The following is a 15,779-nucleotide window of genomic DNA, read 5'->3' as shown; positions in this document are numbered from 1 at the left end:
CATGCCTAGATCAAAAGAGCTCTCTGAGGCCTTCAGAAAGAAGGTTATTGATGCCTTCGAGTCTGGGAAGGGATTTAAAAAGATCTCCAAACAATTTGAAATCAATTATTCGACTGTCCGGAAGATCATCTACAAGTGGAGAAGATTCCAAACAACTGCCAACTTGTTCAGGCCAGGCCACTCCAGCAAGTTCAGCCCGAGAGCAGACCGCAAGATGCTGAAAGAAGTCTCTAAGAACCCCAGAATGTCATCACGGGACCTACAGGTAGCCACTGTTGATGTCAAAGTGCACGAGTCTACTATTAGAAAGAGGCTGCACAAATTTGATCTGCATGGGAGGTGTGCCAGGAGGAAACCTTTGCTGTCCAGAAAGAACATCAGGGCAAGACTAAAGTTTGCCAATGAACACCTTGGCAAAGACCAGTACTTCTGGAACAATGTGCTCTGGAAAGATGAGTCAAAGGTAGAGCTATTTGGCCAGAGTACCAGAAGACATGTTTGGCGAAAACCAAAGACAGCATTTGACCACAAGAACCTGATACCAACGGCAAAGCATGGCGGTGGAAATATTATGGTTTGGGGCAGCTTTGCTGCATCAGGGCCTGGGCAGCTCACCATCATAGAATCCACTATGAATTCTTCATTGTACCAGAGGGTGCTTGATGATAATGTGAGGCCATCTGCCGGAAAGTTGAAGCTCAACCGAAGGTGGACCTTGCAACATGACAATGACCCTAGACATTTTTTTTTTTTTTTTTTTTTTTTTGTATACAAGGTCGAGGCTCGTGAAAGAGCGAACATTAATCACACAGAAAGACAAACCGACACATAAAACATATAACATCGGGAGCGGTAGACAAGATGGGGAGAGAGGGGGAAGGACACAAACACAACATTTGAGAGCAGGGACCGAGAGACATGGAGACATCGAGAGATCTGAGAGAGGGCGAGGGCTTTGGGGGGGGGGGGGGCATGGGAAGGGGGCGGTGGGAGAGGTATAAAACATATGGACACTGCCAGGACTTCCAGGAAAGAAGTTGGAATTTCAAACAAGGTGGATCTGGGGTGAATTAGCGGGGGTAGAAAAGATCAAGGTTTTGGATGGGGGAAGATAAGAGATGGTGATGAACAGCTGTTTTAAAGACCTGGAGGGAGGAGTGGGATTGAAGGGAGTGAGGGAGTTTGTTCCAGAGGCGGGAGAAAAGAGGAATGAAAGAGTGAAGGTGAGCAGAGAGCCGAGATTTCGGCAGTTTAACCATCAGAGGGTTGCTGGCAGATCTTGTGCGACCTGTAGGAATATTTGGGGGACAGAGCACAGAGAGAGCTGGGGGTGCAAGGCCGGAGAGGAGTCGGTAGAAGACAGAGAGACCACCTACCTGCCTGCGGTGAGTGAGTGAAAGGCCCTCAGAGATAGCTTCATCGCGGGAGATTCCAATAATTCTGAAAGCTTTGGTTTCAACAGCGTGAAGCCGAGCTAGGTGTGAGGCAGGAGCACCGGCCCATAGGGGAGAACAGTATTCCATTGAGCTGCGGATGAAAGCCTTGTATGTGGTGAGGAGCTCAGGTGTGCCGAGGAAGGACTTCGCACGACGGAGGATGCCCAGTCGGCGACTGGCTTTGGAGGCCAGCTTGGAAATGTGGTTTTCCCAAGAAAGATCATGGCAGATAGTGAGACCCAAAATCTTGAGCGACAGAACTTCTTGGAGAGGATTGTTGAGAAAGTAGATGGGAGGGTTGTCCAGTCGATCTTTTCGGAGAGACAGAGTAAGAGTGTGAGATTTGTCAGGATTGAAAGACATGTTCCACTTGTTTGACCAGTCTGTGATTTTGTCCAGGTCTTCAGAGAGTGAGGAGGCAGCAGACTGCCGATCTGAGGGAAGAGGAATGGAGCGGCAGAGAGTGGAGTCATCAGCAAAGAGATAGAGAGGATTTTCGAGAGAGTCAGAGAGATCATTGATGAAGACCAGAAAAAGCACGGGGCCCAGAACACTGCCTTGGGGAACTCCAGCCTGAACAGGAAGAGGAGATGAGAGAAACCCATTCAGGGCCACACGTTGACGACGACTAGAGAGGAAGTCCGCCAGCCATGCGTGGAGATTTCCATGGTACCAAAGGAGGAGAGTTTGGTGAGCAGAGCGGGGTGCCAGACCGTGTCGAAGGCACGTGATATGTCGAGGGAGACAGCTCTAATTTCCTGTTTGGCATTGAGGACCTCCATCCATTGTTGAGACAGCAGAAGCAGCATGTCCAGAGTAGAGTGACCTGGTCTGAAACCAAATTGATGATCAGAGATCAAGCCATTGGAGAAGAGGAAAGATTTCATATCCGAAGCAATGATGGATTCCATGACTTTGCTGATAATTGGGAGAAGGCTGATTGGTCTGTAGTTGCTAGGATCTGTTTTTGCACCTTTTTTGTGCAAAGCGGTGATGTTGGCTGATTTCCAAGCAGATGGCAGTTGACCTTGAGCAAAAGAGAGGGTGAAGAGAACAGAGAGAGGGTGAGATAGAGCAGCAGAGCAGGATTTTAGGACCCGTGGGCTGATGCCGTCGGGTCCAGTTGCAGAATCAGAGTCGAGGGTTGACAGAAACTTTTCCACCTTGTCAGGAGGAAAGGACACGGAGTCCAGGAGCAGCAGGGTACGACTGGGTATGGTGGGTACAGAGAGGGATGGGTTTGGGACACAAGATTTAGAGGCAAACACAGAGTTGAGGCATTCAGCTTTTTCACGTGCGGAGTCAGCTGTGTAGCCGTTTGAGGTAAGGGAGGGGATGGAGGGGAACAAACACCAGAAACGGATTTGACCAGACGCCACCAGGATTTGGAAGAGGGAGACAGATAAGAGAGTTCGGTCTTGAGAACGGAGAGATATTGTTTCCTGGCTCTCCTGAGGGTGGACACACACTTGTTTCGGGCTTTGTGAAAGGAAATGAGATTTCCTTCCGTTGGATTTGCTTTCCAGGAGACGAAGGCAAGTTGTTTCTGGGCAACAGCCTCACCACAAGATTCCGTGTACCATGGACGGGAGGAAGGGTATGACAACTGAAGACGAGATGGGATAAATCTGTGCATGAGAGAGAGCAATTTACTTTGGAAGAATTCCCAGGATGAGTTGATGTCAGAGGTGGTAGAGATGGGAGACCAGTCCAGATGATTGATGGCTGCTTGAAGACCGTGCCAGTTGGCCTGAGTGAAATGCCAGACTCGTCGACGCTGAGCAGGCTCCCTGAGGATGGTCAGAGAGATGTCCACTTTAACAACGACATGATCAGATGATCCGATCGGAGCAGAAGAAGAGCAGCAGACATTTTCAGGGAAGTTAGTCATAACCAAGTCCAGAAGAGAAGATGTTCCGTTGACTGAGATCCGGGTCGGGAAATTGACAGATTGTGTCAGTCCCAGTGAGTCGCAGAAGTCCTTTGCTGAAGAGCCATGGCTGGTGAGAGAGGTACCCACACCCAGCCAACTGGCATGGTGACAATTGAAATCACCACATATGAGGAAGAGAGAGTTGGGATGAGTAGATAGAAGTTGGTCCATATCATCAGACAGCGAGATGTAGATGGAGTCATCACTGTTTGGTGGACGGTACAACACACATATGAACAAGAGGTGGGAGCGAAGGGGAAGCCGTAGCCAGAGGTATTCCTGGGGGTGAGGTGGAGAGAGTGCAGTGCAGGGCGAGTGAGGAAGAGAGTTTTTGATAAAGATAGCAACCCCGCCTCCAGGACGAGGCTCAGGTCTATCATACCGGAGGAGGGAGTAGCCCGGGAGAGATACTATGGAATCAGAGACATCATAAAGGAGGAAAGTTTCTGTTAAGCAGATCACGTCTGGTTTGACAGAAGCAACCTGTATGGAGAGATCAGTTAAGTTTGAACGAAGGCCCCGGATGTTTGAGGTCCATACCGTTAATGAAGAGGAAGGGGGAGCATCAGATACAGAACATGGGGGAGGAGGGGTAGGGTAAGATGTGGAAGAGGTGGAAGAGATAGGGAGAGCTGTTGAAGGTGTGTCAGAGATTTCAGAATAGCTCGGAGAAAGGGAAGGATGGGGCGGACAAAAGGTTTGATGGTGATTGGGTGAGCCACAATGAGGTGTTATTTGAGGAGGGGGAAGAGCGAGGCAGAAGGTTGGGGGAGATGGAGGTGAGAGTTTGAAGGGGGAAGAAGCGGGGAGGACGCTTTGAGGAGGGGGAGTGAGAGGGGGGAAATTGAGAAGCAATGAGGGTGGGGAGATTTGAAGGGGAGGGGTGAGGGGGGAGTTTGGGAGGGAAGGGACAAGGGGAGGGATTTGAAAGGGATGGGATATGGGGGAGATTTGGAGGGGAGGGGTGAGGCAGGAGTCTAGGAGGGGAGGGGCGAGGGGGCGTCTTGGCGGGGAGGGGTGAGGGGGTAGTTTAGGAGGGAGGGGGCAAGGGGGGAGATTTGAAAGGGATGGGTGATGGGGAAGATTTGGAGGGGAGGGGTGATGGGGAAGATTTGGAGGGGAGGGGTTATGGGGAAGATTTGGAGGGGAGGGGTGAGATTGGATTTTTGAAAGTGTACGATTTATGGGAAACGAACATTTATTGCAAAATGAGTTTCTTGTGACCTTCGAGTTAAAAATACGTTTAAGGACACTGGATGGAGGATGGAGTGCAGGAGAGTTTAGGGAATGTAGAAAAAAGGCACTATAGGAGATGGATATTTTTTTTGGGATGAATTGATTTGGTGAGCAAGTCGAAAGCAGCCTTTTAAAGAAGAAGAAGAAAAAGGTGTTATAAAATATGACGGAATACATAACTTGAGGGGAAAGTGTAAACATTGAAGGTTAATGAGTGAAAACTATCTGGGGAAATGGGGGAGAAACACGTGGTCGAAGAACGAACGAACGAATAAGAATGAATAAACGAATGAGAACAGAGAAATACCAGTAAATACCAGTAAATACCAGTAAATCCACCAAGGAATGGCTGAAAAGAAAGAAATGGAGGGTTCTGGAATGGCCAAGTCAAAGCCCGGATCTAAATCCCATCGAGATGTTGTGGGGGGATTTGAAACGAGCTGTGCATGCAAGAAACCCCTCAAACATCGCACAGCTGAAAGAATTCTGCATGGAGGACTGGGCAAAAATTTCTCCCAGTCGATGTCAGAGACTGATAGACAGTTATAAGAAACGCCTACTTGAGGTTGTTTCTGCCAAAGGGGGCAATACCAACTATTAGAGCCAAGGGTGTACTTACTTTTTCCACATGCGAAATTTGCATTTATGTTTATTTAAATTATACAATGGACTACAAAATGTAAATGTTTCATGATATTTGTTATATTATATCACCTTTATCTATCAATATTGTTGAAATGAAGATTATTTCATTCAACAAATTGTATATTTCAACAAATAACTTGTAACAAATAACAAATAACTATACAACAAATTGTATAAAAGAAGATTCAACAAATAGCTGTATGTTGAAATATGTTGAAAAAGTCTGAACTTTACATGGGGTGTATTTACTTTATCACGTGACTGTATATATATATATATGTATATGTATATATGTATATGTATATAAAACTGTAAGAAATAGTAGAAACTCCACAGTACGAGCAGGGCGTCTCATTTGTATTAACTAAATAATCGGGAGATTAAATCAGACGCGGACGTAGCTTCAGGACAGTCGATTTTTAATTCTCGACAAGCTTTCGACCAAGAAAGGTCTTCTTCTTAGTCGTCCCCAAGTTCAGCGGAAGTCCAAAAAGTTCTTCATACTTAAGATGCCTGATCTTCATACCTACGAATCATTGTATACATCGCTTGTGTAAGTGCTATCGTTTTGATTTTAGGAGCTTGCAGCGATTTTATGCATTTTTGATGCGATTTTCCACGATGGACTGTCACGGACTAATCGAACTATCGAAGAGAGAGGACGGAGGAGAGAGGAGTGTGGAAGAGAGAGGAAGGAGGAGTGGGGAGAGAAGAAAGGGGGGAGAGAGTCAGGGTGGAGGGAGAAGAGTGGAGAGGGGGAGGATGTGATTGGGTGGAAGTCGATGGGGTGGTAGGAAGGACCCGGAATTGCCCGGCAATGCTGGGTACCTTTGCTGGTTAATGTGTATAATCAAACTCTGGCTTCAGATTTGAGGATCGGATGTTGTGGAATAAGTTTTGAAATCTGGAGTGAAATCTGAAAATTTTAAGAAATCAGCAATTCTTATCGCTAGGCGTATTTATTTAAGCAAGGCCGCTGTCTCCATATTTATACAAGAAAATACAAATACGGAGTTAATTAGTCTGTAGGCCGGGAAAATTCCTGGGATTTAAAAAAACTTATTCTAGATGTTATTATGTACACGTACACTTCAAAGAAGGTATGTGCACGTACACTTTGAAATGTACATGTCCACTTTAAAGTTATATGAAATGTACATGTCCGATTTCATACACTCAACATCACCTTTGAGCTTATGTAAATTTTAAATACTAAAACAACGCGTTGAAAACTGAACAAGGTACGCTTCTTTTCATTACAAAGAAAATAGGCATGATTGCTGACGATGGGTGGTATTTTGACGGTCCCACGATATTCAAAGATGTCTTTTTATGACGCGGCAGTGCCAAGTGAGCAACGTGGTATGGTGAAGTGAATGACTAAGGCACTAAGTATTACGTTTGCATTTCAGTCACCTGCGCTATGTAGTGTTAATTCACAGGCAAAAGCACCCGTAGGTGGCACGCACTGTCACTCTGCTAAACACAACCAAAAATATATCCTATTCTCCTTTGTAATAATTGGTCAATGGATCCAAGTACAATGTTCAGACCCCACATACCTGCCGTGCAGCCCCACGCTGCCGTGCGGTGCCTTGGTATCATCCGGTCCGCCTGCTGAAAATATTGTGATTTATTTTTTTGACCACGAGATTGCGTTGTTTCACATTTTTATGCGATCTATCTTCATTATGTTCTCATCTGCTCCGATCTGATATGATCTGCTCTCTCCCCTCCTCTCTCTCCCCTCCTCTCTCCCCCCCCCTCCTCCTCTCTGTCCCCCCTCTCTCCCCTCATCCTCTCTCCCCTCCTCCTCTCTCTCCCCTCTTCCTCTCTCCCTTCCTCTCTCTCTCCCCTCCTCTGCTCTCCCCTCCTCTCTCCCCCCCCTCCTCCTCTCTGTCCCCCCTCTCTCCCCTCATCCTCTCTCCCCTCCTCCTCTCTCCCCTCCTCCTCTCTCTCCCCTCCTCCTCTTTCTCCCGTCCTCTCTCTCCCCTCCTCTCCCCCCCCCCCTCCTCCTCTCTGTCCCCCCTCTCTCCCCTCATCCTCTCTCCCCTCCTCCTCTCTCTCCCCTCTTCCTCTCTCCCTTCCTCCTCTCTGTCCCCTCCTCCTGTCTGTCTCCTCCTCTTCTCTCTCCTCACCATTCCTCTCTGCCCTCTCCTCACCATTCCTCTCTGCCCTCTCCTTCGTGAAGAGTAGACGACCTATCACTGGCACCATATCCAAATTCCAAATTCCTCCTGATTTAACTACTGCTGGGAACATTGCAATGGCAATGCCAACTACTGCTGAGAAGGCAACCACCTAGTACTGTATATCCCTTGCCAAGAAACTGCTAACTAACAAAGTATGGTACATCAGATTCAGAAATATGACATAGCGCCATGCTCGGTGGGATGGGGTATTACAAGTCATTCTAAAATCTGCCCATTCTGGGGGAGTTAACCCGTCCCTAAGAACAGGTTTTTCTCCACATTACATATACCTGTACTAGCAATGGGCCCTAAAATTGTTTCAATATCAACAGCATTTTAAATTGTTGAATGTGAAGTTCATTCATTATGCCATCTCCAGGTTTCTTTGAGACAGAAAGACAAAATCTGGGAGACAAAGGTAAGTTTGGCTTACAGTGGTTTCTTATGAATCTAAGTTTCTTATTTGCTTTGTATGAGTGTGTTTGCATCATTCTATACATGCACCTTCTCTATTTTATCACTATTGGAATCCACCCAGTGGGAACATACCTGTTAGACCTTTAGACCCAATGAATAACCAATCTCCGGGTCTTTCTTGACTTGAATGTGTTGAGCCTTCACATTATTCAACTAGAAAGCATCTGAAAATGTAAACCCGTCCACGTCCTTTTGTATTCAGACGTCTTCGTCTTCCGTATGCTCAAAATAACAATAGTTTTTTAAAAATGCAAGATGAAAATTGATGATTTTATGTAGCCATGACCTTTCAGCTTTAGAGCAAAAAATAATAATCACCTTTTAGCTTTTTATTGGTGAACAATTCTGTGACCAAATATGCAAATTCTTAAAATTTTAGGTCAATTGGGCAAGAATTGACGATTTTATGCAACCTTGACCTTTGACCTTTTGATAAAAACAACAACCAACTCCTACCTTTTGATTGGTGAATCAACTCAGTGACCCGATATTCAAATTCCGAAAATTTCAGGTCAATAGGATGAAAATTTGACCAATTTTATGTGACGCTGACTTTTGACGTTTTCATCAAATTATTCATTTACCTTTTTTTTTAGCTCACCTGGAACGAAGTTAAGGGGAGCTTATGCGATGGTGCATCGTCCGTCCGTCCGTCCGTCCGTCCGTCCGTCAGTCCATCCGTAAACACTTGCAGCTTCTTCTCCGAAACCGCTGAAGAGATTGTGACCAAACTTGGCACAAATGATATTTGTTATGTTGTTACTAAATTTTGTTCACGGCATTAAAAAATAGTGGATTTAAAGGGGTTCACCGGAGGTCAAAGTGGATCCAGGTTTGACCCCCAAAATAGGAATTTGCTTTTTCCTCTGAAACTACACACACTTTCGATGAAACTTGACCACAACCCTTACCACCCGTGATGTACCGAAGTTTGTTCACAGCACTAAGAATATCTGTGTCTGGGGGCTCTACGGGGGGTCAAAGTGGGTCCAGGTTTGACCCCCCAAAATAGGTATTTCCTTTCTTTTCTGTAACTGCACACACAATTTTGATGAAACTTCACCACAACCTTCACCACCCGTGATGTACCAAAGTTTGTTCACGGCATTAAAAAAATCTGCCCCTTTGGGAGTCTACTGGGGTGGGGGTTGCTCCCCCAAAATAGGTATTTGCTTTATTCTCAGAAACTACGCATACAATTCCAATGAAACTTGACCACAACATTTCGTTCATCACCCATGATATACCAACATTTGTTCCCAGCATTAAAAAAAAGCTAGGGTCTAAGGCGCTCTATGGAGGCGGGGGGGGGGGGGGGGGAAGTTGCCCCCCAAAATAGGTATTTGCTTTCTTCTCTGAAACTACACACACGTTTTCGATGAAACTTGACCACAAGCTTCACCACCCATGCTGTACCAAAGTTTGTTCGCGGCATAAAAAAAAACCTGCCCCTTTGGGCGTCTACGGGGGCAGTTGCCCCCCAAAATAGGTATTTGCTTTCTTCTCAGAAACTACACACATGATTTGGATGAAACTTCACCACAACCATCACCACCCGTGCTGTACCAACATTTGTTCACGGCATTAAAAAAAATCTGCCACTTTGCGGGTCGAAGGCAGGGTTGCCCCCCAAAATAGGTATTTGCTTTCTTCTCAGAAAGTACACACGCAATTTCGATGAAACTTAACCACAACATTCATCACCCATGATGTACCAATGTTTGCTCAAGGTCTTAGAAAAATTGGGTCTGAGGATGTATATGGAGTTGGGGGAGGTGGGGGGTTGCCCCAAAAATAGGTATTTTTTTGTTTGTTTGTTTAAAGTCTTATGATTTTGTTGGTATGATTCTGCATGCTGCCCTGTCTTCTGGCAACTATTGAAATTGGTTTAAAATACCTTTATTCAGTGCAGTATAGTGTTTATTCTACCAGGTCCTGGACCTCCTGGACTCTGTGTCCTTTCCTCCTGACAAGGTGGAAAAGTTTCTGTCAACCCTCGACTCTGATTCTGCAACTGGTCCTGACGGCATCAGCCCACGGGTCCTAAAATCATGTGCTTCCGCTCTTTCACTCCCTCTTTCTGTTCTCTTCACCCTCTCCTTTGCTCAAGGTCATCTGCCATCTGCTTGGAAATCAGCCAACATCACCGCTTTGCACAAAAAGGTGCAAAAACAGATCCCAGCAACTACAGACCAATCAGCCTTCTCCCAATTATCAGCAAAGTCATGGAATCCATCATTGCTTCAGATATGAAATCTTTCCTCTTCTCCAATGGCTTGATCTCTGATCATCAATTTGGTTTCAGACCTGGTCACTCTACTCTGGACATGCTGCTTCTGCTTTCTCAACAATGGATGGAGGTCCTCAACGCCAAACAGGAAATTAGAGCCGTCTCCCTTGACATTTCACGTGCCTTCGATACGGTCTGGCACCCTGCTCTGCTCACCAAACTCTCCTCCTTTGGTATCCATGGAAATCTCCACGCATGGCTGGCGGACTTCCTCTCTGGTCGTAGTCAACGTGTGGCCCTGAATGGGTTTCTCTCATCTCCTCTTCCTGTTCAGGCTGGAGTTCCCCAAGGTAGTGTTCTGGGCCCTGTGCTTTTTCTGGTCTTCATCAATGATCTCTCTGACTCTCTTGAAAATCCTCTCTATCTCTTTGCTGACGACTCTACTCTCTGTCGCTCCATTCCTCATCCCTCAGATCGGCAGTCTGCAGCCTCCTCACTCTCTGCAGACCTGGACAAAATCACAGACTGGGCAAACAAATGGAACATGTCTTTCAATCCTGATAAATCTCACACTCTTACGATGTCTCTCCGAAAAGACCGACTGGAAAACCCTCCCATCCACTTTCTGAATAATCCTCTCCAAGAAGTTCTGTCACTCAAGCTTTTGGGTCTCACTATTTGCCATGATCTTTCCTGGGAAAACCACATTTCAAATCTGGCCTCCAAAGCCAGTCGCCGACTGGGCATCCTCCGTCGTGCGAAGTCCTTCCTTGGCACACCTGAGCTCCTCACCACATACAAGGCTTTCATCCGCAGCTCTATGGAATACTGCTCTCCCCTCTGGTCTGGTGCTCCTGCCTCACACCTAGCCCGTCTTCACGCTGTTGAAACCAAAGCGTTCAGAATCATTTGGAATCTCCCGCGATGAAGCTAACTCCAAGGGCCTTTCACTCACTCACCGCAGGCAGGTTGGTGGTCTTTCCGTCTTCTACCGACTCCTCTCTGGCCTTGCCCCCCCAGCCCTCTCTGGGCTCTGTCCCCCAAATATTCCTACAGGTCGCACAAGATCTGCCTGCAACCCTCTTATGGTTAAACTGCCAAAATAAAGACTTTCTGCTCACCTTCACTCCTTCATTCCTCATTTCTCCCGCCTCTGGAACAAACTCCCTCACTCTCTTCAATCCCACTCCACCCTCCAGGTCTTTAAAACAGCTGTTCACCACCATCTCTTATCCTCCCCCATCCAAAACCTTGATCTTTTCTACCCCCGCTAATTTCGGTCCCCTTGTGTTTTATACTTCTCCCACCCCCCCCCCCCCCTTCCCACACCTCCTGCCCCCAAGCCCTCTCCCTCCCACACTTCTCCCTGCTCTCAAATGTTGTGGTTGTGTGCTTCCCCTTCTCTCCCCATCTTGTCTTCTGCTCCCTCTTTTTGTATATTTTGTTTGTCTGGTTGATTTGTTTGTGAAATAAATGTTAGCTCTTTCACGAGCCTCGATTCAGTATACAAAAAAGAAAAAAAGAAAAAAAGGTGAGTGCCATGGGTATGCCCCTATGTTTATATACAAAGTCGAGGCTCGTGTAAGAGCTAACACATAAAACACAAAAGCATAAACATAAAATAAACACACATGAAACATAATAATAAAGGGAGCGGGAGACAAGAGGGGGTGGGGGGAGGGAAGCACAACAACAGCAGAGAACAGGGACATCGGGACGTCTGTGGAAGGGAGAGGGTTGGCGTGGGGTACACAGGATAACCAAGATGGAGACTATAAGGACTTTCAGGAAAGAAAACGGAATTTGAAAAAGGTGAATTTGGGGTGTATTTACGGGGGTAGAAAAGATCAAGGTTTTGGATGGGGGAAGACAAGAGATGGTGGTGGTCTTCTCCATATTATCAAAATAAAACTTTGTTGAAAAGTTGATGGCAAAACTCAAATGATAAATTTAAATTTCAGGTCAATTGGATGAAAATAGATGATTTTTATGTGATGCTGAGCTTTGACCTTTTGACAAAATTATCAACTTGCCTTCTCTGTATTATCATAATAGAGCTTTGATGAAAATTTGATGACAAAACTCAAATGGTATGACGAAACTCAAAACTCAAAAAGTTACGGCCCGGACAAACACAGACATGCACACAGAAATGATTGCAAAACCCTGTCTCCTGCTGTGCAAGGGATAACTACAACAATAAAACCAGCATTTGATGGTCATCCCTTATTCCTGGGCATATGAAATAGAGGCTGCATGCATGGTCAATGAATGGCACAAGGCAGGCTTAACTGCATTTTTAATCAGTATTTCTTATTGTTACCATTATTTTACCATCCTTTATCATGGCAAGGTTTATAATATCTTCATGTGAGTATGTGGTATTTAAAATCTGAAAGTACAACCGTATACATACTCTTCTAACTTGGTGTTTATCATGAAAGGTTTTGCATGTTTTTTTGTTTACCGGTGAACGTGCAGTGCTGTCGATGGGAGAAAGTTCCGCAGCACAATGCTTTGCACGGAAGGGATGCCCCACCGGCCTAAGAGCCAAACTGTGGCTGCTGGCACTTGGTATCAGTCCTGGCCCGGAGGTAATGTAATGTATATTATGTTCATGCGATATTTAACTTTATGAATATGGTAAATCTATATTTAGGTAAGTTTGTAATAATAAAAATAATAATTAATTTATTGTCATATATACAGTCACGTGAAAAAGTAAGTCCACCCCATGTAAAGTTTTGACTTTTTCAACATATTTCAACATACAACTATTTGATCTTCATTTCAACAATATTGATAGATAAAGGTGATATAATATAACAAATATCATGAAACATTTACATTTTGTAGTCCATTGTATAATTTAAATAAACATAAATGCAAATTTCGCATGTGGAAAAAGTAAGTACACCCTTGGCTCTAATAGGTGGTATTGCTCCCTTTGGCAGAAACAACCTCAAGTAGGCGTTTCTTATAACTGTCTACCAGTCTCTGACATCGAGTGGGAGAAACTTTTGCCCACTCCTCCATGCAGAATTCTTTCAGCTGTGCGATGTTTGAGGGGTTTCTTGCATGCACAGCTCGTTTCAAATCCCCCCACAACATCTCAATGGGATTTAGATCCGGGCTTTGACTTGGCCATTCCAGAACCCTCCATTTCTTTCTTTTCAGCCATTCCTTGGTGGATTTACTGGTATGTTTCGGGTCATTGTCATGTTGCAAGGTCCACCTTCGGTTGAGCTTCAACTTTCCGACAGATGGCCTCACATTATCCTCAAGCACCTTCTGGTACAATGAAGAATTCATCGTGGATTATATGATGGTGAGCTGCCCAGGCCCTGATGCAGCAAAGTTGCCCCAAACCAGAATATTTCCACCACCATGCTTTACAGTTGGTTGGTATCAGGTTCTTGTGGTCAAATGCTGTCTTTGGTTTTCACCAAACATGTCTTCTGGTACTGTGGCCAAATAGCTTTACCTTTGACTCATCTGTCCAGAGCACATTGTTCCAGAAGTGCTGGTCTTTGCCGAGGTGTTCATTGGCAAACTTTAGTCTTGCCCTGATGTTCTTTCTGGACAGCAAAGGTTTCCTCCTGGCACACCTCCCATGTAGATCAAATTTATGCAGCCTCTTTCTAATGGTAGACTCGTGCACTTTGACATCAACAGTGGCAAGAGCTACCTGTAGGTCCTGTGATGACATTCTGGGGTTCTTAGAGACTTCTTTCAGCATCTTGCGGTCTGCTCTCGGGCTGAACTTGCTGGGGCGGCGTGGCCTGAACAAGTTGGCAGTTGTTTGGAATCTTCTCCACTTGTAGATGATCTTCCGGACAGTCGAATGATTGATTTCAAATTGTTTGGAGATCTTTTTAAATCCCTTCTGAGACTCGTAGGCATCTATAACCTTCTTTCTGAAGGCCTCAGAGAGCTCTTTTGATCTCGGCATGGTGACGCCACACACTTCAACAACAAAGAGCAAACCAAACTAAATGTCTGAGGTTTAAATAAGACAGGTTCCTCCAAGATCCTCTCTGACGATGTTCTAATCATTTGCACCTGAGCTGGTGCACCTGATTCTAATTTTAGGTATTTGAAGTAGTGATAAATGTAGGGGTGTACTTACTTTTTCCACATGCGAAATTTTCATTGATGTTTGTTTAAATTATACAATGGACTACAAAATGTAAATGTTTCATGATATTTGTTATATTATATCACCTTTATCTCTCAATATTGTTGAAATGAAGATCAAATCGCTGTGTGTTGAAATATGTTGAAAAAGTCAAAAGTTTACATGGGGTGTACTTACTTTTTCACGTGACTGTATGCGATACACATACAATGAGAAGTACTTTGATAGTACGTGCTGAAATAATTACATTGAAAAATAAATAGATTAATTTTGAATAGAGATCCTGAAAACACCATTTGGTGATGAAATGAAATGAGAAAATGAAATGGGGCTTGGTTGAAAAATATCCATAACCATGCTTTAGATGTTCACAAAACTTTAGACAAAGATTCATTGAGGGTGCAGATTGCAGTTGCTTGGGTAAAAGTTGTCATGGAAGTGATTACAGTTGGAAAGGTTCAAGAATGCCATGCACTGTGTGGAACTCATCTTGGATGATAGCTTTTGCTCTTTTCACTACTCGACTGGAGTTCAGGTTCTCAATGGAAGGCAGATCACACCCAATAATTTCACAAGTAGTCTTTACTATCCTATCGAGTTGGGATCGGTCATCCAACATGGACCTGCCATAGCAAGCAGTGAAAGAGATTGTAAGGACACTCTCCATCACTGCGCGATAGAACCTGATAAACGCAGGACGGCCGATACCAAAACCTTTCAACCTTCTATGAAAGAACAACCGTTGCTGAGCCTTTTTCACACAGTGAATGGTGTTTATCTCCCACTTAAGGTCACTGGATTCATGGTGAATGGAGAAGGTGGATCAGACTCGGCAACGGTTGCTCGAGTGAGATGTGCATGGAAGAAGTTTCGGGAACTGAGCGGCGTGCTGATGAGGAGGAGAGTGTCGCTGAAGCTGAAGGGAAAGGTGTATGCTGCATGTGTGAGAAGTGTTATGATTTATGGGAGCGAGGCATGGGTAATGAACGTAGAGCAGCAACGAAGGCTGGAAAGGGTGGAAATGCGAATGGTTCGATGGATGTGCGGAGTATCGTTGAGAGAGAGGAAGACAAATGATGAATTGCGAAAGATGATGGGAATATTGCCTGTGATTGATGCTGTGAAGAGGAACAGGTTGAGATGGTTTGGCCATGTGTTGAGGAAGGATGAAAGTGACTGGCTGAAAAGAGTGATGGAAATGAATGTAGAAGGAAGTAGAGGACGGGGAAGACCGAGAAAGACTTGGCTAAAGATGGTGGAAGAAGAAATGCGGGCAAGGGGGTTAACAAAGAGAGATGCAGAAAATAGGGCAAAATGGAGAAGATTGTCATGGGGACCGCAAGGCTAACCCCCGCTCTAGCAGGGAAAATGGCCTTAAAATGCATGTTGTTGTTGTAAGGTCACTGGAAATACTGTATGTATATCTAAAAATTTAGAAGAAGTGACAATCTCAACTTCCGTATCGTGAATAACCAAGGGATGAATGGGAGTT

General features: G+C 45.0%; 1 protein-coding gene across 4 annotated transcripts in view; it reads left to right on the top strand.

Annotated features, from left to right (window-relative positions):
• TBC1D19 (TBC1 domain family member 19) overlaps positions 1-15,779 on the top strand; it is a 208,673-nt gene that overhangs the window by 136,306 nt on the left and 56,588 nt on the right. For all 4 annotated transcript variants that reach the window (XM_068135177.2, XM_068135179.2, XM_068135180.2 and 1 more), the window contains 2 exons: positions 7,822-7,860; positions 12,631-12,743. In XM_068135177.2, coding sequence (XP_067991278.1) covers positions 7,822-7,860; positions 12,631-12,743 — 152 coding nt within the window. The remainder of the gene's footprint in view (positions 1-7,821; positions 7,861-12,630; positions 12,744-15,779) is intronic.

The sequence above is a fragment of the Myxine glutinosa genome, chromosome 14, assembly GCF_964187855.1.
Source record: "Myxine glutinosa chromosome 14, kmMyxGlut1.1, whole genome shotgun sequence".
In the NCBI taxonomy this organism is placed as follows: Eukaryota; Metazoa; Chordata; class Myxini; order Myxiniformes; family Myxinidae; genus Myxine; species Myxine glutinosa.
The sequence above is the reverse complement of the archived record's forward strand: the minus strand, read 5'-3'. Positions and strand labels throughout refer to the sequence as shown.